Below are 23,492 nucleotides of genomic sequence, written 5' to 3'. Positions count from 1 at the left end.
TGATACAAAAATTTAGGGAGGAAAGATTAGGAGAAAAGCTTCATGGGGAATGAAACATTTACTATGAAATTTTGAGAATGAATAGGATTTTCATCTGGGGAGGAAAAGTAGGGAGGAATGAAGAGAACATTAAGGAAGAGAAAATGCCAGGAGCAAAGCTGTGGAGCTATGTGAGTACAGGCTGTTGGGGGGAATCACCAGATAGACCATGTGGTTGGAGCACCGGGTACAAAGAATGGAGTCTTATGGCTAAAGCAGGAGAGTAAATTGGGATCTATCATGTCCAAGTCCTTGACAGCCGTCATGGGTTTGGTGACATTGGCAAACCCTGATAGGAAGAATAATGCTCCCCTCTACCAAGATGTCCACATCCTAATCCCCAGAACCTGTGAGTATCTTATGTTCTTTGGCAATGGGGAATTAAAGTTACAGATGGAGTTAAGTTTGCTAATCAGTGGACATTAAAATAGGGAGATTATTCTGGAGGGTGTAGGGTAATCACAAGGGTCCTTTAATGAAAGAGGAGGTCAGAGTGATGCAATATGAGAAAGACTCAACCAGCCATTGCTAGCTTTGAATACAGAAAGGGGCCACGAGCCAAGGAATGGAGGCAGCCTCCCTTTGCAAGGAAGTGGGAAAACGCAAGAAAATAGATTATCCCTTAGAGAATCCAGAAAAGAATACAGCCCCTGCAGGTGTCTTGATTTTAGGTCAGGAAAACCCATTTGAGAATTCTGACCACTAGAATTTTAAGATAATAATTTTGTGTTGTTTAAGCCACTAAGTTTGTGTTACAGCAACAATAGGAATCTAATACAGAAGCCAAGGAAGGTTTTTGAGTAGGTGAGTAATAATGCTTTGATATTTAAAGCTAGGGTCAGAACTTTAAGAATCCACCAATATTATAGCTCTTTAGAAACAATCTGATCTGTGGACTACTAGGATTTTCCTGTCTGAGGTTACTTATTGTGATCCATCTCTGAAATATATTTGTTGTTTATGAAGATTTCAGTTGTTTCTAGGATCCCCCAAAATTATGTATCTAAAACACTAATCAGAAACTTTTTACTTTTACAAAACTTTTTACTTTTACAAAAGAGATTTGTTATGTTACAATGTATTTTGGTTACATTTTGGGGAAAATGAATTTATTTTCTCACAAACTTACCTCAGTTATAAAGCTTTCTATAAGTTGTTGGCACATTTTGTTTATTTATTTAATAGTTTTTTATTATGTTATGTTAGTCTCCATACAGTACATCATTAGTTTTTGATGTAGTGTTCCATGATTCATTGTTTGCGTATAACACCCAGTGCTCCATGCAATACGTGCTCTCCTTAAGACCCATCACCGACCTATCCCAATTCCCTACCCCCCTCCCCTCTGAAGCCCTCAGTTTGTTTCCCAGAGTCCGTAGTCTTTCATGGTTCATTCCTGCTTCTGTTTACCCCCCCTTCATTTTTCTCTTCCTTCTCCTACCGATCTCCCTGCTATTTCTTACGTTCCATAAATGAGTGAAGCCATATGATAATTGTCTTTCTCTGCTTGACTTATTTCATTTAGTATAATCTCCTGTAGTCCCGTCCATGTTGCTGCAAATGTTGGGTAATCGTTCTTTCTGATGGCTGAGTAATATTCCATTGTATATATGGACCACATCTTCTTAATCCATTCGTCTGTTGAAGGGCATCTCAGCTCCTTCCACAACTTAGCTATTGTGGACAATGCTGCTATGAACATTGGGGTGCATATGGCCCTTCTCTTCACTACGTCTGTATCTTTGAGGATAAATACCCAGTAGTGCAATTGCTGGATCCTAGGGTAGCTCTATTTTTAACTTTTTAAGGGACCTCCACACTGTTTTCCCAAGTGTATGTACCAACTTGCATTCCTACCAACAGTGTTAAGAGGGATCCCCTTTCTCCACATCCTCTCCAACATTTGTTGTTTCTTGCCTTGTCAATTTTTGCCATTTAACTGCCATTTCCTAGGTGTAAGGTGATATCTCAATGTGGTTTTGATTTGAATTTCCCTGATGGCTAACGATTTTGAACACTTTTTCATGTGTCTGTTAGCCATTTGTATGTCTTCATTGGAAAAGTGTCTGTTCATATCTTCTGCCCATTTTTTGATTTGATTATTTGTTTCTCATGTATTGAGTTTGAGAAGTTCTTTGTAGATCTTGGATACCAGTCTTTTATCTGTAGTGTCATTTGCAAATATCTTCTCCCATTCCGTGGGCTGCCTCTTAGTTTTTTTGACTGTTTCCTTGGCTGTGCAGAAGCTTTTTATCTTGATGAAGTCCCACAAGTTCATTTTTTCTTTTGTTTCTCTTGCCTTTGGAGATGTGTCATGAAAAAAGTTGCTGTGGCCGATGTCAAAGAGGTTACAGCTTATGTTCTCCTCTATGATTTTGTTGGATTCCTGTCTCACATCGAGGTCTTTCATGCATTTGGAGTTTATCTTTGTGTATGGTGTGAGACACATTTTGTTTATTTAAATCATTTTTTGGCACTCATCTATGAATGAAGATGTCACATTTTATTTACCTTGGTTCATTTTTTTCCCCCAGTCTCTAGTAGAGTTTCATATTCAGTTGAGTTCCTAGGTAAATAATATATACATTTATATTAAAATTACCATAATTATTCAAGTAAAATACTGAACAGAATGGTTTTTAATATTACGTATGTTTCTCACTGTTCCTCATGCTGTGACTTATTCTCTAGGACACATAACTGTGTAAAAAATGGTACTTTTGAGTTGTAGTCATATCCTCTCCTTTTATTTTAAATTAACCGGTGTTATAAATTAAAATTCATGGGTTATATAAATTATTTAATTGGTGACTATTTTTGTAAATAAACTAATTTAAATAAATGTATTTCATGCATTTGCCTTGTTCTGTAGCAGAATCCAGCAGATTGGGTCACTAGAAGGTCTGTCTGTATTCTGATGTACATGTGAAGGAATATCCATTCATCTAATTCTTCTGTATCACTCATCTGATTGTTACAGCAGACTGAAGTGGACTTTGAAACCTTATCCAATGTCCAGTTTGCTAGTTGTAATCTACCTATATTGCAGTAGCATATATTGATGATGCATCTCATTAGAGAAAATTAAATCCTAAACTTAAATCTTAAGTCTTGTAAGTTTAATCCAATTTTTCTGTAATAAATTAATTTATATAATTGTTTTCATGAGAACTTTATTTTAAAATAGTTCTAAAGAATAGAAAACCAGAAAATAGTATTGATTAGTGAATGCTAAATCCTCAATTCTGATGATTATAATTACTTTCTGTTTTCTCTATTTCAAGGATAAAAATGGCAACAAAATTCATCTTTATCTCTCTAAAACCTGCTTCTATTCTGGAACCTTTTGTTTCTTTCAATGGTACTATTATTCTCTGCTATTAATACTTGTAAAAAATTTCACTGCCAGTGTTGTCCTGTTAAGACCATTATCATTTGCTTTGATTATTTCAATATCTCTTTGCTGATTTCCTTATATATAGTCCATTTCATTCTGCAAACCAAGGGCTCTCAAAGTGTGGTCAGTGGACCAGTAGCATCAGTATCATCTGTGATTTTGCTAGAAATTCACATTCTCAAGTCTCATCATAGGTGCACTGAATCAGAAACACCACTCCAGTTTCTGACTTAGTAGTTCTGTGTTGAAGTTCAAGAGTTTGTACAGTAAAAAAGTATATTAATAGGTGGGGAAAATGAAATGATATAAAGCAAACAGTCCAAAAGAAGGCAAGGAAAAAGAGAAAAAGAAATGTAGACAGATGGATTACCAACAACAACAAAAAAATAATAAGATAGTACATTTAAACCCCAATTTATAAGTAATTATATTAAATATAAGAGGGCTAATTTCCATTTAAAAGACAGAGTTTGTGGACTGGAAAAAAAGCCAAACAAACTGAAATATATGCTGTTTTTAAGAATCACACATAAAATATAAGGACACAGAACAGTTGAAAGTTAAAAGATGGGGAAATACGCATATAAACATCAATCAAAAAGAAAGAAAGAAAAGACAAAAGAAAAGCTGAAATATCTGCATTATATACAGTAGACTTTGAGGCAAAAAATTTGTTACTAGATAAAAAGGGACATTTTCTAATTATAAAAAATTTAATTCAACATATAAATTAACAATTAAATATTGGGGTATAACTAAAAATATAGCCTCAGAATACGTAAAAAAAAAAAAAAATAAAACAACTCAAAGAAGAAATACACAGGTCTATCATGATAGAGATTTTAACACACCTCCGTTTGTGACTAATAAACAGTCAGACAAAAATAGTATCAATACATATATAATAGATTGAAATAACATGTTTAACAACAGACACAGCTGACATATAGAATAGTGTATCCAGTTGTAGCAAGGTGCTCATTATTTTAAGTGCTCCTATAACATTTACAAAAAACTGATCATACCCTGGGCCATAAAGTAAGCCTCAACAAATTTTAAAGGAGTGAAATAATAAAGATTATATCCTCAGTGAAATTAAAGTAGCAATTGTTAAGTTTTACTGAAAGACATAGAAAATGTGGGAAGTTCATCAGGGAAAGAATGAAATTATGAATAAATGGTGCTTGAACAATTAGCTCTACACAAAAAAGAAAATTTGACACATTCTTCACACTCATAAGAACCAGTTCCAAATGGAAGAAAAACTAAATATGAAAAGAAAACTATAAAACTTTCAGGAGGTGGCATGGGAAAATATCTTTATGACATACGTTTAAGAAATATTTTCTGAAATGAGGCTAAAAGAACAAATCATTAGAGGAAAAGACTGATACATTTGAAGACATTAAAATAATTTCTATATGACTAAAATTATTATAAACAAAGTGGAAGTATAAACCAAACTCTAGTGGAAAATAACAGCCAAACAAGTAATAAACAATAAACAAAAATGAAAATCATTAAGACAATGGTATATGACATAATGGGAAAATGAGCAAAGGATATGTACAAGTGATTCATGAAGAAAACTCAAATGATTAATAAATGTGAAAAGATGCTCAATTCCACTAATCTCAGGGAAATTCAAATGACAACAATAATGGAACACCATTTCACACCTATCAGTTTGGCAAAACTTAATATGACCCAAGTGTTGGTGAGGATTCAAGAAAATGCTAAGTTTTACCCATTGCTAGAAAATTGGTTCAACCACTTTAGGAAAATAATCAGACGTATTAAGTGTAACTGAAGCTGTGCACACCTGACAACCCAACAGTTTCACTTCAAGGTATATTCTCTAAAAAAAAACTCTAACACATGTCCAGGGAAATATATATGTATATGAGGAATTTCATTGCAGAATTGTGTGTGGTAGTGAAAAGTAGAAACAGCCTAATTGAATTAATTAGGATATTGGATGGGATACTTTAACAGGAACCTAATCACAGTGATCTAAACAAAGCAGGTACTAGTGTTTTTTGTTTGTTTGTTTGTTTGTTTTTTGTTTGTTTTTTCTTTTGTAAATGTCTGAGCCTGTAGGCATGGGGCTGTGCCAGTCTGATGTGGAAGGTTACCTGAAGACCCAGGTTCCTGCCGTCTTGTTGCTCTACCATCCCTTAACATGTTTTTCACCAACTTGATCATGTCTACCTTTCAGGCAGTAGGACAGAGGAAAAGAGAATATAGAGCGCTGGCAACTTTCTTTTTTAAAAAAAATTGCATGTAGGGGCGCCTGGGTGGCACAGCGGTTAAGCGTCTGCCTTCGGCTCAGGGCGTGATCCCGGCGATCTGGGATCGAGCCCCACATCAGGCTCTTCTGCTGTGAGCCTGCTTCTTCCTCTCCCACTCCCCCTGCTTGTGTTCCCTCTCTCGCTGGCTGTCTCTATCTCTGTCAAATAAATAAATAAATCTTTAAAAAAAAAAAGTTGCATGTAATTCACTAAAATGATATTTGTCCTTTTAATAGGTATTATTTTTAGTATAGTCAAAAAATTGTGCAGTCATCGTCACTGTCTAATTTCAGAATATATTCATCACTCCCCAAAGGAATTCCATACACAGTAGTATTCATTCCCCATTCTCCAAACTTGGTCATGGTTTGTAATCCTTTTTATATGTTCCTAATTTGGTTTGCTGACATTTTGTTGAGGATTTTTGCATCTATGGTTATCAGGTATATTGGTCTGTAGTTTTCTTGTGATATCTTTGTCTGATTTTGGTATCATGGTAATAGAATTAGTTGGAAAGTGTTCCCTCTTCTATTGTTTGGATGAGTTTGTGATTATACACCATGATCAAGCAGAATTTATTCCAGGAATGCAATGTTGGTTCAGTGTGCTAGAATCAATCAATGTAATACACCATATTAATAAAATAAAGGACAAAAATCACATGATTATCTCGGTATATGCAGAAAAAAACATTTCACAAAATCCTCTTATGACTAAAAAAAATCAATAAACTAGGAATAACAGAGAACTTCCTCAACCTGATAAAAGCAACTATGAATAGTTAATATACTTAATGGTGAAGGACTGAAAACTTTCCCCCTAAGAAATGTTGGAGCTTCTACCCAGGACAGTTAGGCAAGAGATAAAAAGACAGCTGTGTTGGAAAGGAAGAAATAAAACCACCTCTATTTACAAATCACTTGATCTTGCATAAAGAAACTCCTAAAGAATCTACCAAAAACAAAACAAACAAAAAACCCACCTATTAGACATAATAAATTCAGCAAGGTTACAGAATACAAGGTCAATATACAAAAATCAATTGCATTTTTATATACTAACAATGAACAATCTAAAAATGAAATTAAAAACAATTCTATTTACACTAGTATCAAAATAATAAAATACTTAGGAATGTATCTCATAAAAGAGTATTTTTAACGAAAGAGTAAAAGACTTGTACCCCCTGAAAACTACAAAACACTATCAAGAAAAATTTAAAAAGGGGCGCCTGGGTGGCACAGTGGTTAAGCATCTGCCTTCGGCTCAGGGCGTGATCCTGGCGTTATGGGATCGAGCCCCACATCAGGCTCCTCCGCTGGGAGCCTGCTTCTTCCTCTCCCACTCCCCCTGCTTGTGTTCCCTCTCTCACTGGCTGTCTCTATCTCTGTCAAATAAATAAATAAAATCTTTAAAAAAAAAAAAAGAAAGAAAAATTAAAGAAGACCTAAATAAATGAAAAGATGTTCCTTTGTTTGTGGATTGGAAGACTTAATATTGTAAAGAAGGCACACTTCCCAAATTGGTCTTCAGATCCATTATAACCCCTATCAGTTGGATTTTTTTTGCAGAAATTGACAAACCAATCCTAAAATTCATATGGAAATTTAAGGGACTCAGGATAGCCAAAATGATCTTGAAAAAAGAGAACAATGGTGGAAGACTCACACTTTACAATTTTAAAACTTACTGGAAAGCTGCAGTCATCAAGACCGTGTGGTACAAGACATACCAATCTATGAAATAGAATTGAGAGTCCAGAGTAAATGAGCACATTTATGGGTAATTGATTTTTGGCAGTTCTGTCAAGAGCATTCAACAAGGAAAGAACAGTCTTTTCTTTTTTTCTTTTTAAAATTATGTTCAGTTAGCCACTGTATGGTACATCATTAGTTTTTGATACAGTGTCAGTGATTCATTAGTTACATATAGCACCCAGTGCTCATCACAGGATGTGCCCTCCTTAATACCCATCACCCTGTTACCCCCTCCCCCCACCCAAGAACAGTCTTTTCAACCAATGGTGCTGGAACAACTGTATGCATGCAAAAGAATGAAGTTGGGCTCCTACCTCACACCATATACAAAAACTAACTTAAAGTGGGTCATAAACCTAAATGTAAGAGCTTAAACTATACAGCTCTTAGAGGAAAACATAAGTGTAAATCTTTATGACTTTGATTTAGGCATAGTTTCTTCAATATGACTTGAAAGGCACAAGCAACCAAAGGAAAACTTGATGATAGGACTTAAACACAATTAAAAACTTGTGTTTCAGAAGACACCATCAAAAAAGTGACAAGACAGCCACAGAATGAGGAAAAACATTCGCAAATAATACATCTGATAAAGATTGAATATCCAGAATAAATAAAGACATTTTACAACTCAACAACAATTAAAAAGACAGATAAGCCAACTGAAAGATAGGCAAAAGATGAGAATAAGTATTTTTCCAAAGAAGGTACACAAATAGCCAATAAGCACATAAAAATGTGTTCAAATGTGTACAAGATGTCTTCTTGGGGTGATGAAAACATACTAAAACCTTTTGAGGCAGTGACTGCAACTTCTGTGAATCTACCAAAAACCATTGAATTGTACATTCTATTTTTTAATATTTTTTAATTGTAAAATTTAATTTTTTAAAGGTTTTATTTATTTATTTGAGAGAGAGAAAGAGAGCATGATTGGGGGGGGCAGAGGGAGAAGAAGAAGCAGACTCCCTGCTGAGCCCAACTCAGGGCTCAATCCCAGGACCCAGGGATCATGACCTGAGCCGAAGGCAGACGCTTAACCGACTGAGCCATCCAGGTGCCCCTGAATTGTACATTTTAAATGGGTGAATGAAATGGTATGTGAATTATATTTCAATAAAGCTGTTATCAGAAAAAAATGCTGAAAAGAGATTTGCTTTGCAAATTTTGGCATTTCAAGTAACTCATAAAGAGGTGTCTAATTCAGTAAATGGTGTTAAAACTTCCCTACTATTTGGAAAAATATTTATTTTAAAATATTAATTTTCCAAATAAAATTTATTTGGAAAACACTCAAATTATTTGGAAAAAGTTTGGTAAAAATAAGATACAGATTTAATTAAAATAAAATTACAATTTTTATGTATAAAAATAAACTCGGAAAGTAATAGATAAAATATAGGTAATATTTACATAATTTTTAGGGGTGTACACACCTTTCTAAACATGACACCAGGGCAGAAATCATAAAGGAAAACACTGATTTGTTTAATGACATAATAAGAAAAGCTTATATATGTTTAAAAGAAATATTAAAATTTAAAGAAAAATGACAAACTGGGGAGAATATTTGCACTGTGGTAGAGAAATGATTGAAAACCCAACATACGAGGAGCTCTTAGCAATAAATGATCATCTCTTCAGTAGTACACTAGGCTGGAAGATTAATTTTATGTGCCAACTTGACTGGGCTAACAAATGCCCAGAGAACTAGTAAAATATGATTTCTAGGTGCATCTATGAGGGTGTTTCTGGAAGAGATGAGCGTTTGAATCGGTAGTCTCAGTAGAGAAGTTCCATCCTCACCAATGCCGGTGGACATCATCTGAACTGTCGAGGGCTTAAATAGAACAAAAAAGCAGAGAAAGGGCAAATTTGCTCTCTGCTTGAGCTGGAACACGGCCTTGGTGTCCCTCTGACTGGGGGCCTTTAGACTTGAACTGAATTACACCACCCGCTTTCCCTGGGTCTCCATCTGTGAGCAGCAGACTGCTTCCTTTATTATATGAGCCAATTCCTCATAGTAAATCTCTTATATGTCTACACATATACTCTTGGTTCTGTATTTCTGGAGAACCCTGACTAATACACAAGGCCAGCGTGTGAACAGGCAGTTCAGTGAAGAATTACAACTAAGCAAACACATGGAAAATGTGTGTAATCTCACTAATATTCCAAGAAACTCCAATTGTAAATGTTTCCAGGTCAAGTCTATGAAAACAGATAACTAATCCTATTTTATTTTATTTAAAAAATTTTTATTTTATTTAAATTCAATTAATTAACATAGTAGATTATTAGTTTCAGAGGTAGAGTTCAGTGATTTCATCCGTTGATGTAACACCAGTGCTCATTACATCACGTGTCCTGCTTAATAAGCCCATCACCCAATTACCCCTTCCCCACACTCTCCTCACCTTTAATCCATTTTAAAATATGCCAGAGCACACAAGAAACAAGGAAAACTTCTGAAAAGTTTTTATAATTTTAGGAGTACATTGAAACAAACACCTATGATAGCATACATGTTCAGATGAAAATTATGGGACAACTTCACTTAAGAATATTTACACAATGGGGCACCTGGGTGGCACAGCGGTTAAGCGTCTGCCTTCGGCTCAGGGCGTGATCCTGGCATTATGGGATCAAGCCCCACATCAGGCTCCTCCGCTATGAGCCTGTTTGTTCCTCTCCCGCTCCCCTGCTTGTGTTTCCTCTCTCGCTGGCTGTCTATCTCTCTGTCAAATAAATAAATAAAATTAAAAAAAAAAAAAAAAGAATATTTACACAAAATCCTAAGTGAGAAAACAATGGTAATTGCAATGATGGAAGCCCCAGAGGTTTAAATTTTTATTTTTGCTTATTTATATTTTCTAAAGTGTTTTTTTGAACAGTGTCACATACCTTATTTTGTAAGCCTAAGACAACACAAAAGTGATGCGGCCTTGTTTCAGTGATTATAGATAATGGGTCTGTCATTGATGTGGGTCTAATTGCATCAATTTTCACAGACCGAGTTGATACAAATTACATATGTCTATATAGCAAACATACCACAAATTAAGTCAAAAGAGACTAAACGGGAGAAATTGGCAATAAAGATGAGCTTTTTTGCTGTGTAAAGACTCTTAAACATCCCTAAGAAAATGACCAAAATGGGCAGAGGTCATGGATAGTCAATTTGCAGAAAAGAAATACAAATAGCTTTTAAAATGCAGAAAAAAATATTACCTCTATTTAAAAATGCAAATTAGGGGCGCCTGGGTGGCTCAGTTGGTTAAGCGTCTGCTTTCAGCTCAGGTCATGACCTCAGGGTCTTGGGATGGAGCCCCGAGTTGGGCTCCTTGCTCAGCGGGCAGTCTACTTCTCCCTCTCCTTCTGCCCCTCCCACCCCCTCATGCTCTCTCTCGTGCGTGTGCTCTCTCTCTCTCAAATAAATAAAAATCTTTTTAAAAAATGCAAATTAAAACAAGAAGTCCCATATTTCACCTATCAGAAAGTTTATACCAGATTACTTTTTATTTTTTTTAAGGATATGAGGATAGGCACCCTTCGTAAACTGCTAGCAGGAGTGCAGTTGGTACAATCTCTTTGGAACACAACAGTCCTAAGTTTTGAATGTATACACACTTTTATTTTTCCTGTTCTCACATATGTATGTGTAGATGCTTGTAAAAGGAAGTTTGTTGCTCCTTTGGAATTGCAAAAGGCTGGAAACACCTTTAATGTTTTTCAGTAGAGGACAAATTAATAATTCTTGCACATCCATGTAGTAGAATTGAAAAAACAATGAGATAGACCTCTCTATGCAGATATGAAAGCATCAAGATATATTGTTAAATGAAAGAAAAAGATTAAGACAGAAAAGAGTATATTCACATTCATGTTAAAATAAAATGTAGGAAACATCTATAAGAATGTACAACTGTTAAGCATGTTTGCCTGGGGGTTTTGCCTTGTGTATCTATCATGCTTTATTTAATTAATTTTTTAAAAGATTTTATTTATTAGAGAGAGAGTGAGAGAGTACGCACAAGCAGAGGGGAGGGGCCAAGGGGAGGGAGAAGCAGATTCCTCGCTGAGCAGGGAACCCGGGGGGGGGGGGGGCAGCTCGATCCCAGGACCCTGAGATCATGACTTGAGCTGAAGGCAGACTCTTAACCAACTGAGCCACCCAGGTGCCCCTACTTTATTTTTTAATGAAAATAGTAGTATGACCTTGGAAGTTACTTAGCCTCTCTGCCTCAGTTTTTTTTCATCTATAAAATGAACTGTAATAGTATCTATCTCATTGGGTTATCAGGATTAAATGAGTTAGTATGTGTGAAACACCTAGAATAATGGCCTCAAGCATGGTAAGCCTTTGATGAGTATTTGCTATTGTTATTATGAACATAGTTTAAAAAAAATCAAATAGTGCTATAACTTTATTGGGAGGGGGTAGTTCTTTATAGAGATTCCTCTGTCTCAATCCCTTTTGCAACCCAGAGACAATATTTTATTGTCAATGTAAATATTTTTAGTTTATTTTTTCTCTGATATTAATCTCCATGTTTCCAAATAGTAGGCTTTCTGATGTGTATATTTTAGATACTCTTGACCACACATAATAGAATATGAGGATTTAGCTTTCTTACACCATCCCATTCCACCCCATTTTTCTGCCCTTCATCCTTTAAATATGGTTCTATCCTAATTTTTGGCTAAACTAATATTGAGCATTAACTTATTTTAACTATGTGAATGAGTGTTCATCTCTATAAATGCTTATTTTCCTTGAGCTGATAGTCATCCCCTTTTCATATATTCTTACTTTACTATGCACCTTTCTCTTCCTTTTCCAAAAATTTCCCACAGAATCATCAAACTACTTTTACACTATTTTTCATATGGTTATTCATAACAGGTAACCATTTAGCTCCACTTTTTTTCTTTTTAAAGAAATCTCCTGGGATGCCCTTTCTGGATTCCTTCAGCCTACTACTGCCCTGAAATCAACTGGTTACACCTTAGACCTGCTGTGTCTTCCCCATGTTGAGTACTCTGTTTCCTTGAAAGTGCCTTACTATTTCTTGGTTTACACCTTTGTTTCAGTGGAGTACATCCTCAAGTAGCTTCCTGAGAAAGGATGCATGGGAAATACAACTTTAAGATTTTATGTTTTGATCAGAGTTCTATTTCTGAGAATTTAACACAGTCTCATCCCTTAAATTGAAATGCAGTTTCGTTAGGTAATGTCCATAAATCAGTGTAGGTCTGTACCTTCAACATCATTCCTTATAAGAGAAACAGTCAGAAGTTCTGCTCAAGGTGATGCTCACTGAGCTCAGATTTTTTCCATCCACCCGAACTGGTCAAGCACACACTAGCACACCGCAGAGGACTCCTGGGGGTATGTTTATTCCAGTATTAGAAAAACAGGCCTAGATTAACAACTATTTATTAGGACATGTTGGGAAAGGTGATAGTATAAAAAGAGAAGGCGCGCTGGGAGTGTGAGCCATTTGCTTATGACACTTATTTCCCAGCATGACCTGCTTCAACCCTGTAAATGACACTCATGTTTTAGTGGGTCAGAAAGCCCTGTGTACAACGGGTAGCGTGGTAACTTGATGTTCCATGTTTAAACATTCTGACCCTACTGGCACTCAGTAGCAAATCAGTGGTTTCTTAGAAGGAGTATATTTGTCAAAGAAAGCATGGGTCTGCTCTATGTTATCAGGGCTCTCGGTGGGCTACATGTATCTACCCAATCTGGCACAGACCTCACATGTTGTTGCAGGCACTGGACCAAAGAGGTGAATTGAGAGGGTTCCTGCTCTGGCTGCCACTGAAAGCTGGTGGCATTATGGGTTACTCAGTAAAGGGGTCAGAGTAGTGATCTCAAAGTGAGTATATGTTTCTGCCAAAATATAAGGAAGTCCACCAAGCTTTGTGACTCTTTCTTATTTTTAAGGAGTGAAAGATGCAACAATCTGTCTTTCACTTTGGAAGCGATATTCAGAAATTCCCTAGACCACTAGACTCCCGGAAGCATCGCTGAGGTGGCAGCCCTCCCCGCCCCGAGTTTCCCACTCACTGGCACACCTGTGCTTTACCAAAGAATCTAGGGCACTTTGTACTCCCTGCTTCCAGGTGCAGTAATCAGCATGATATCATCAATGTACACTGTAATGTTCTGTGGGAGAGAGGGGGGTCAAGGTCCCTACAGAGTAGAGCGTAACAGCCAGACAGAGTTGAGGTAGTGCTGAGTGAGACAGTCCTGAGGAAGACTGGAAAGTCTGCACTCTCTCGGCCAGGTAAAAATAGCTGTCTCTGATGCTCTTTGTCCACAAGGATGGAGAGAATAGCATTTGCCAGATCAGTTGCCATAGAACAAGTTCTGGAGGTAAGTTGATTTGCTCCAATAAATAGACTACATCTGAAACAGCCACCACTGATTCATTTAACAATACAGCCATTCTCCAAGACTTGTCTGCCCTCTTCGGGAGCCAAATAGGCAAGTTAAATAGGGACAAGATGGGAATCCCACTCCTGTAATCTCTGTGACTTCCTGGGGTGGCAGTACTGGTTTATTCGTTTACTACTTGGGGAAAGAGTAGGTAGTTTCAGACCCATCCCCCAAGATAGCTCCTGGCTGTGAGTAAGGGGGTCAAGGGAGGAATTGAGGATTAATGTTCAGTTTGTCTACTGCACCTGTACCTTCAGGATCTGAAGGAACAACCACATGGACTCTCAGGGCCCATCGTGATACCAACTTGGGCCAAAACTCCATTTTCTCCTGATGCTATGAGCCCCCATTGTGAGCACAGTCATACTTAGGGTCCTCAGGGATAAAGGTTAGCACAGAACCAGTGTCCAAAAATACTCTAAATGTCTGCCCTGTCTAGACAAGCCGAAAACCAGACTGTTAACTATAGAGGACAAATGATGGTGGCCAGAGGGGAGGTGAGTATGGGTTGGTGAAATAGGTGAAGGAAAGTAACAGTACGAGTAATGTATAGAACTGTTGAGTCACCATATTGTACACCTGAAACTAATATAACATTGTATGTTAGCTATATTGGGATTAGAATCAAAAATAAATAAATAAATGTCTGCCCTTCCCCCCTGCACAACGGCTGTGGTAAATGTCTGCATGTTCTCTGGGGAAAGGTTAGAATTTTCAGTAGGTGCTCCTTCAGGTGCTACCAAGGGGTCTGTCCCCAAGGATGACCAGCCTCCCCTTTGTTCAAGGAGGTTTTGGCCTGGGGATTGGATGAGGAGCCCTCTCGTATGTCACAGTGGCTCACTGGACTACATGTCACCAACCCTCAGGGTTTTTCAGGTATGTAGTTCAAGGAGAACCTTAAAGGGTGTTCATCTTTTTAGTCCTAGGGGTCCTATCATCTGTTAGCCACTGTCAAAGATCCCTGTGGATTAAATTATTTTTATTATGCTCGCAAATTCTGTGGGCCAGAAATTGAGACAGGGCACAAAGGGGACACCTTATCTCTGCTCCATGGTGTCTGATCCCAGTGGAATAGTCAAGGGCTGGAGGCTGGAATCATCTGAAGGCTCACTTACTCACCTATCAGGTAGTTGATGCCGGCTATTGGCTGGCGGGGAGGTGGGGGGCGGTCTTGGTTCCTCTCCACGTGGGCCTTTCTGTGTGATCTCTCTGCATGGGGTAGTTTTGACTTCCTCATGGGATAATGTCCGGATTCCAAGGGCAGGCAGTTCCAAGAGAGAGTTGCAGGCAGAAGCTATGTCACCTTTCCTGATTTAGGCTTGGAAGTCACACAGGACCACAGGCTCATTCATGTTCTAGGGAAGGAAAGATAAAGCTGCACGCCTGAATAGAAAAGTGTCAATGTCACATTGCAAATGCTTGTGAAATGGGATAAACATTGGTGCATCCATCTTTGGAAAACACATTCAGCCACAAGTAGGAAACATCAAGTTTTTATCACCATCATCTATCAATCCTGGTCCTCGGGCACTTAGCATGGACAGGGCTTGTTGGTCTCCTTCATGCAGAAATGATGGTTGTAATATTTCATTAAATATACATACACACATTGAAATTTGTGTACAATATACAATACAGCACACAAATAATGCCATCAGTGAGGCGTATCTGAATGCATGCATGAACGCTTAAGAAACTTTTATTTCAGTGTTCTGTTTGGTCATGAGGATTGGTCATCTCCTCAAAGATTTTAAATTAAGATCATACACCATGGAATTAATTTTTACATTTTCTGTCATGCTTGTTATAAGTAATAACTGTCAAGCTTTTTCCGGATAAATCTTGTTTTGGTTTGACTTTTTCCATTTAGATTCAATCTGTATTTTTAGTAAAGACACTGTATTTTTATTTTCTAACTCTAACACTGAATGAACTATTTTCTCTTGAAAGTGGAATGTCATTTGAAACTTCTCTCAGTTTTAATACAATCACCAACCTGAACAGTCTGCTTGAATCCAGAAGTTAAATGAATATTACTAAATTACAGAATGCAGATAGTATCAACACATGACAATAAATTCTAACTAAAAGAGCATTGGTGGGTGGGTGGAAATGCTATGCAGAAGGTAGTGTGCAATTTTTCATTGAAGCATTTAAAGGAGAGAAGAGCAGTTCTTCAGTGAGTAGTAGCAGTTCAGATAATGGGGCATTTTTCAACACCATCCTATCCTCCATGCCCCCTATCCTCCAAGCACATTAGATGACTCAGTCTTTCTGGGACATTTATACACAAAGTCATTGCACATTCCATTTCTTCTTCTTGGAATGTCAGCTTCCCAAGCCATTCTCTGAGAAGCAAACTCCTGTTCAAACATAAAGACACAAATCAAAATCATCTCTTCTGTGAAACCTCTCTCATACCCGCAAAGCCAAAGTCTTCACTTGCTCTTCTGTAATCACAAAGCACTTTGTGAATAAGCTACTACTACGACATTGCGTGCTCCTGGGAAGGGAGGGAAGAGACAAGTAAAGGGTGAGTAATATCTAATCTTTGTACTCTGTCCAGTACTCAGCAATCAAGAATGGTTCGTTGCATTATCAGTTCCAATAATTACGTTTTAAAAAGTTGTCATCCCCAGGGGAAGGAGAGCTGCTGAAAATACAGATTCCTGGTCTTACTCACTCAGACCCTCAGGGTCTTTTTGATGAGCGACCCAAGTGGTCCGTGGAGCAGACTGACGAGCACTGGGCACCACACTGTAACTGCCCAGCCTAGTCTGTCTGAAGAGCTTATTTGAGCTTCTCCTGTTCTTACTTAGCCTTGCTTTTTATGTTTTCTAAGCCATTTGTTTGACCTTCATGTTCTTCCACAAAATTATTTTCATTTAGCTTGCAGATTCGGATACACATTCTGGAACCACCTGCCCTAGAATTTAATTTTTTTTTTAGCTGACATATAATTTCGTATGTGTTTGTTAAATTAACCTACATTCATAAGCTGTGTGTGTACACAATTAATGAAGTTGAGGCATATGAAACATTATGGAGTTTATAAATGGCTCAGCTACAGTTTTTATTCCATAGTGTTTTCCTAATTATATGCTTATATTGTCAAAAAATGTCGTTAAAGTTACAAGTCATAGCTGACACAAGTATCTTACAGGATTTCAGAAAATGGGGGATTATAGTATAAAATATAATTAGACCTATGTTCCAATAGATAATGTTTTAATAATTTATTTTCTGGTTTTTAAATTTTTCTTTAAGTAATCTCTCCACCCAATGTGGGGCTCAAACTTAACCACCCCAGGATCAAGAGTCGCATGCTCTACTGACTGAACCAGCCAGGCACCCCAAGAATTCATTTTTTAACCAAGTTTACTTTGGAAATTACTTAATCAGCTAAACCTATTCTAGTATTATGTCTTTCAATACTCTCGTCCCTAACCAAATGAAGTCAATAAAGAAACTGGAGGGAAAACCAGTTTCTCCATTTCCGTTTCTTAGATAATGCCTAACATAGAACTCACTCCCCATATTTAAATGGAACACGTGTTTTGTGCAGTTGTTTTTTAAATGACTCAGTAAAGGAAGAAAGTGAATTCTGCCTACTCTGCCCACATGATTGAAATGCAATCCTCAAGGCACAAAAGAACACACTCAAGAGGGTACTATTAAAATACAAATCCATTGTGATAGGCTGAAAAGAATGCTATTATAAATCTTGATAAACCCTAAAATAAGCTAATGGAAATATAAGTCATAATAAGTACATAATCAAATATTCCCCGTCAAATGATGATAGTGTCTTCCCTTAAAAAACTCACTGAAGTCTTAGCCCACTCGATTCTGTCAACTTGGTTTGTGAATGCAAAAGTCAAAAAAATTTTTTCTACCAGGTAAGTATTAACAAACATTTTTTTTTTAAATCACCTTCCTCATTTTCTCTTGACTTTTTAAAGAAAGTGATTTCATGCAAGTTTAGGCAGCAAGTGACACAGACAATAGCGAAGGTTGTTTGGGTGATAATGATGTTAGAAATTGGGAAACGCTGCCTCTCCAAGTGAAAAACAAAAAAAGGTCAGAATTGTGTGAAGAAGGTTCTCCAAGGGAACGCTCGTTGTCCTCTATGACCAAAGACATCGTGTCTCTAAATTTACGTAAGTGAAATTACATCCATGGCACCAAAAACCAACCCTGGAGCCAAAGTGAGACAGGAGGGCACAAGCGAAGACTTAGAGCGCACTTCTGTGAGAGAGCAGCAGGAAAGCAAAGCGGGGCCACAGACTGCCCCCCCCCCCATCCGGTCACAGACTGTCCACCCCCATCCGTCTGGGAGGGCTACAGCAACGCCATTCCCAAAGGATCATTACCCTGGTGCTCCAAGAGGGGGGTGCAGAAGTCAGGGAGCTTCAAAGAGAGAAAACTGGGAAGCCCTAAAGATAGAGACGTGGGGCAGTGTGGTGCAGTGGTTAAGAACACGCTGCAGTCTGAATCCCAACTTTTTCATTTGCCATCATAACCGAGGGAAAGTTGTCTTAAACCTCTGCCCCTCGATTTCCTCGTCCGTAAAACAGAGGTGATTATACCATTTGCTGATTTGGATTAAATGAGATTTGAATTCATGAGATGCTTCACATATAATCAATGAATGTTAGCCACGATGACAATAGTGGAGCTGCTGATACGGGGTGTATGATCGGCTGTGCCCCTCCCCCAAAGGTGAGCTATTCATGGTGGAGCTGGGGTAGCGCCTGGAAACCCATCAGGTTTGAACAGCCTAGAGAGGAAAGGAGTCTCTGACTGAATTTCTGAATTTTTTTTTCCTAGAACACTGCTTTGGATTGGTATTTATTACTTATTTTAAAATTCTTAACAATCTACACTGATCTTCCGGAGTTGAGAAGGAATCTCCGGAGAATCCAAGTAGGGCTTCACAGAAATTTTAAAGACAATGTAATTGGAGAATCAAGATACAAGGAAAGGAACAACAGTGATTTTTAAGAAAGTGTAAGGTTTAGCCTTTAAAAATTTTTCCTTTTAAGGTGATGTGAGCTTTAAAAGTTACTAGAGTATTATAAGCTCATAATTTAATCTATGATACTCTTGGAAAGAAGGCAGTCCACGAAAAAAATACTTGAATTTTGATCACAGGCTATTTTTCCTAATGTAAAAAAGACTTTGCTTCTAAAAATCCATCCACGCTACAGTGAAAGTTTTTGTCTGACCTTTTCAGAAACACGTGGAGTGATTCTCCTGGTTAAATCATAGAGTTGTCATTTGGTGTAGATATTTCCTTTAAAACCATTTCCCCCCGGAAAAAAAAAACGAAATAGCAAAGAATTCCAACTGAGTTAACTTGCAAAATTTAAAAATCTGCCTTAGTTGCATTTGGTCGCTAGTTGTTATTCCCTAAAATGTTTAGTGTACCTCTTGTGTCGAGTATCGCCATTGCAAAAAAGGCTCTGACGGATTTTTAAGGTTTCACACATCCTTCGAAGAACACAATCAAGTGGTACCTACTCTCACTTTATAAACCTAATTGACCACGGTATAGAAAGAAAAAAATGTTCTAATAGAAGGAAAGGAAATGTCCAGCACATTATAGGACATAACAATAGAAAAAGTCAGAGGCCCCTTATGCAACGTATAGGTCCCCAAGAAAGGTCCTTTTTGCTGCTGGAATGGTGGCTTGGTCAGGCTGCCCAGCCACTTGCCCAATGGGCAGGATCTTTTCTGGGGAAAATATTGCAACAGTGTGTGTAGTCCTGCCTTCTGCTGGGTCCTTTCTTGGTGTATCGCCAAGAAGAGAATCATAGAAATGTAGAGCTAGAAGTTATTTTGGAGAGTTTACAGATGAGAAAAAATGAAATCCAGAAAAAGGAAGTAATTTACTCAAGTCCAAACACCCCAAAAATGGTAGGACTGGAGCCATATCTAATGGCCTCTATTGCTTCTAAACCCACCTGCTGCGTTGGAAGATCTCAGAATTCAGAAATTCACAGAAATTTTTAGCTTTATATATGTTATACTGTTATTAATAGAACATTAACTATACATGCAGAGGGTAAACATGCAGTGATCCAATCACTGAAATAAGATTTGCATAAGATGTTGTAAATTTGTTACATACAATAGAAAACAACCAAATTTACTAAAATTTAAAATATTTCTGTTAATTTAAGAGAAATGTTTAACTACTGTGAAAATAGCTTCATCATCTTGAATAAAAAATGTATATGTAAGTGTGTTATTATTAATTCTACCAACATTTTTGAAATTTCACTATTACCAGGCATAGTCCCAAGTGTGAAGATACAGGAAAAAAAAAAAAAGAGAGAGAGAGAGAGAGAGAGAGAAAAGAGCCCTGTTCCAACTTGCCAGTGAATTGAGGAGGCTGATATAAAACAGACCAATCAGTGTGATACTGGGATGAGAGCTGTGGCCACGTGGGCAGTGATGCCTGTGGCAGGACAACTGAAGGGGGGCTTAACTGGGGTAAGAAAGACAAGATTCCCCCAGGCAGATGCACCGGAGCTGCATCTTGAAAGAAGGGAACTAAAAGAAAATGGGCATTAAAAGAAGAGAGAGCAGTATGCACCAGCCAGTGGGAGTGACGGCACGTGGCAGATCTGAGGACTGTGTGCTGCTGCTTTTTTTTTGTTTTTGAAGATTTTATGTATTTATTTATCAGAAAGAGCACAAGCAGAGGGAGCGGCAGGTGGAGGGACAAGCAGACTCCCCGATGACCTGGGAGCCCCATGCAGAGGATGGGGACCCCGGAATCATGACCCGAGCCGAAGCAGACACTTAACTGGCTGAGCCACCCAGGCGTCCTGGGACTATGTGCTTAGGAATGGCGGTGTCCGAGGCAGGGGACGGCAGATCCTGAAGAGGATTGTACATCATACTAAAAAGTTTGTATTTTACCAGAAAATAGTGGGAAGGTGTTGGCAAGTTATACGCTCTAAGATAATGCCAATCAAGTTACACTATGATGGGGTGCCTGGGTGGCTCAGTGGGTCCCAGGGTCCTGGGATCGAGCCCCGCATCAGGCTCTCTGCTCAGCGGGGAGCATGCTTTTCCCTCTCCCTGAGCCTGCCGCTCCCCCTGCTTGTGTACTCTCTCTGTGTGTGTCAAATAAATAAATAAAATCTTTTAAAAAATTATACCGTGAAGCTAATGTTTTTTCCCCCCTATTCCGTAACATCAGAAACTTTCCTAGAACACCTGGGAGTCGAATGTGATAAAATCACCAGCATCCAGTTGTAGAGCTGACAGAAATCTCAGTTTCCTCATCTGTAAAATGGAGATCATTTTAGGGTGGTTGTAAGAAGCACACGGTTAAAGCCCGTTAAGCATTTATTGCGGTGTCGGGCGTATTGTAAACCTTCAGTGATAGTAAATTGGCACCGTCTGTACTGTGATCGTCATCTTTATAAAAACCTGAATCGGAGGGGCGCCTGGCTGCCTCAGTCGGTGGAGCGTCTGACTCTTGATCTCAGGGTCATGAGTTCAAGCCCCACGTTGGGTGAGGAGATTACTTAAAAAAAAGGAAAGTCTTAAAAAAAAGAAAATCTAAAAAATAGAAAAACTGAATCGGAGAAAATGGATTAGAATGCTAAGGGTTAATTTTAACATCTAGAGTTAAGAATAATTTCCAAATCTGCTGATTCTGTATTGCTTAGAGTAATTGGGTCCCTTCAGAGAGAACCACTTTGTTAGAGGCAGAGCTAGGAAAAGGCATTGGTTAGCAAAATGCATTGATTATGTAAGAAAAGAAAACTTGAGTTTTAGCAGTTGAGAGCAGTATCTGAGAAGAGCTGTGTGCTTGATTTGGTAGTTAAAAGTGGAAGAGGAAAATACCAAGGTCTATAGATAGCAATAGGGGATAAAAATTAACTTTCTTTCTTTCTTTTTTTGCTTCCCTCTATTGATTCGCAGGCCCACAATAAAGAGAGTATATTTTGCTTTTAATTTGCTTTTGGATTGTAACTAATTGTTTATAATCTATCCTCATACTGTAATGACTAAAGATAATTTTTTGCTGCATTTAATTGGAATATTTTCTGTAATTGTTCCAAATTGGAAATTTGAAATATAGTTTAACAATTTCAATTTGGTTGTATTAAAGATTAGGTAGGTCAGAATTAGATTTACTTTGTGCATAATACCATCTCTCGATAAAAAAAAGAACTATATTTCAATGTTCTGTAGAATAATAGGTTTACTTTCTGTGTTCTGTTTTGCCAGTGCTCCTATATTCCTCCCTGTAAGAGAGAAAATCAGAAGAACTTGGAAAGCGTCATGAATTGGCAACAGTACTGGAAGGATGAGATCGGCTCCCAGCCATTTACTTGCTATTTTAATCAATTTCAGAGGTAAGTAAGTATTTACATGTGCATATTAAAGTGGTTTGTAGCCTTTGTAGTTTATTACAAAATAAATTGTGGATTATGCTCATTTGACAAAATATCTGACATGGGGATAGTCTCAACTCTTTCTTTGCATGGATTTAGGGAAGCCACTTACTCCACAAGCTGGAAGGCAAGTGAGAAATACGCAGGACAAAAAGAGAGAGCCTGTGTATCATGGCGCTACCCTCTGGATAGATTAAGAAAGTGCTTTCAGATAGGAACATCAGATACTAGAAGTGCTCCCCGAGAATTGCAGACCGATGCACAGAACTGAGCGACATGTGGGTTTGTGAGCAAGGTCTTGGACTGCATCAAATCTTACTTTCCTTTTCCTTTCTATTCCGATGATGTATCAGGAAAACAAGTTTGGGGCGCCTGGGTGGCACAGCGGTTAAGCGTCTGCCTTCGGCTCAGAGCATGATCCCGGCGTTATGGGATCGAGCCCCACATCAGGCTCCTCCGCTATGAGCCTGCTTCTTCCTCTCCCACTCCCCCTGCTTGTGCTCCCTCTCTCGCTGGCTGTCTGTCTCTGTCAAATAAATAAATAAAATCTTTAAAAAAAAAAAAGAAAAGAAAACAAGTTCACACCATTAAAACTTACTTGATTTAGAGAGAACTCAAGTTATGCCATATAACCATGGCTCATTGGACAAGAATACTACAGGACCCACCCAGATTAAGCACACTGATTTACTCATTAAACATTTACTGAGTATTCACAGCTCCTTGCCGTACTCTCCACTTAGATGTTCCAGTTCCATTAAACCTTCTCTTCCTCCCATAGTCCCTCTTAGTGAAGCACGCTAACCACCCACTCGTTAACCTAGTCCAGAGAACTGTAATTCCCAATTCACATTTCTCCTTTACGTACTGTAACTTATATTCGCCGTCATGCTGATTTTACCTCCATGACTCTTCTCTGCCTTGCCTCTGCCACTGTCTTAAGTCAGAGCCACATGATTTCTCAGCTCTATTAATACAACAGTCTTCCAACCAGTCTTCCTACCTCCAGCCTGCCCCCAGGCCAAGCCCATTGTTCATGCTGCTGCCAAGGCGATCTTTCTAAAACATGAATTTGATCAGGTTACTCCTCCCAGTTTTCAGAGTAAAGTCCGAACATCTTGGCATGGCCTATCCATC

At 38.0% G+C, this 23,492-nt stretch overlaps 1 protein-coding gene across 3 annotated transcripts in view; it reads left to right on the top strand.

Annotated features, from left to right (window-relative positions):
* The window catches only part of KCNMB4 (potassium calcium-activated channel subfamily M regulatory beta subunit 4), a 64,506-nt gene that overhangs the window by 6,024 nt on the left and 34,990 nt on the right, over positions 1 to 23,492 (top strand). For all 3 annotated transcript variants that reach the window (XM_045789586.2, XM_087868935.1, XM_087868934.1), the window contains exon 2: positions 22,189 to 22,316. In XM_045789586.2, coding sequence (XP_045645542.1) covers positions 22,189 to 22,316 — 128 coding nt within the window. The remainder of the gene's footprint in view (positions 1 to 22,188; positions 22,317 to 23,492) is intronic.

This window comes from Ursus americanus, chromosome 17 (genome assembly GCF_024610735.1).
Source record: "Ursus americanus isolate L20-20 chromosome 17, mUrsAme1.1.p, whole genome shotgun sequence".
Classification (NCBI taxonomy): Eukaryota; Metazoa; Chordata; class Mammalia; order Carnivora; family Ursidae; genus Ursus; species Ursus americanus.
This window is presented reverse-complemented; position numbering and strand designations above follow the sequence as displayed.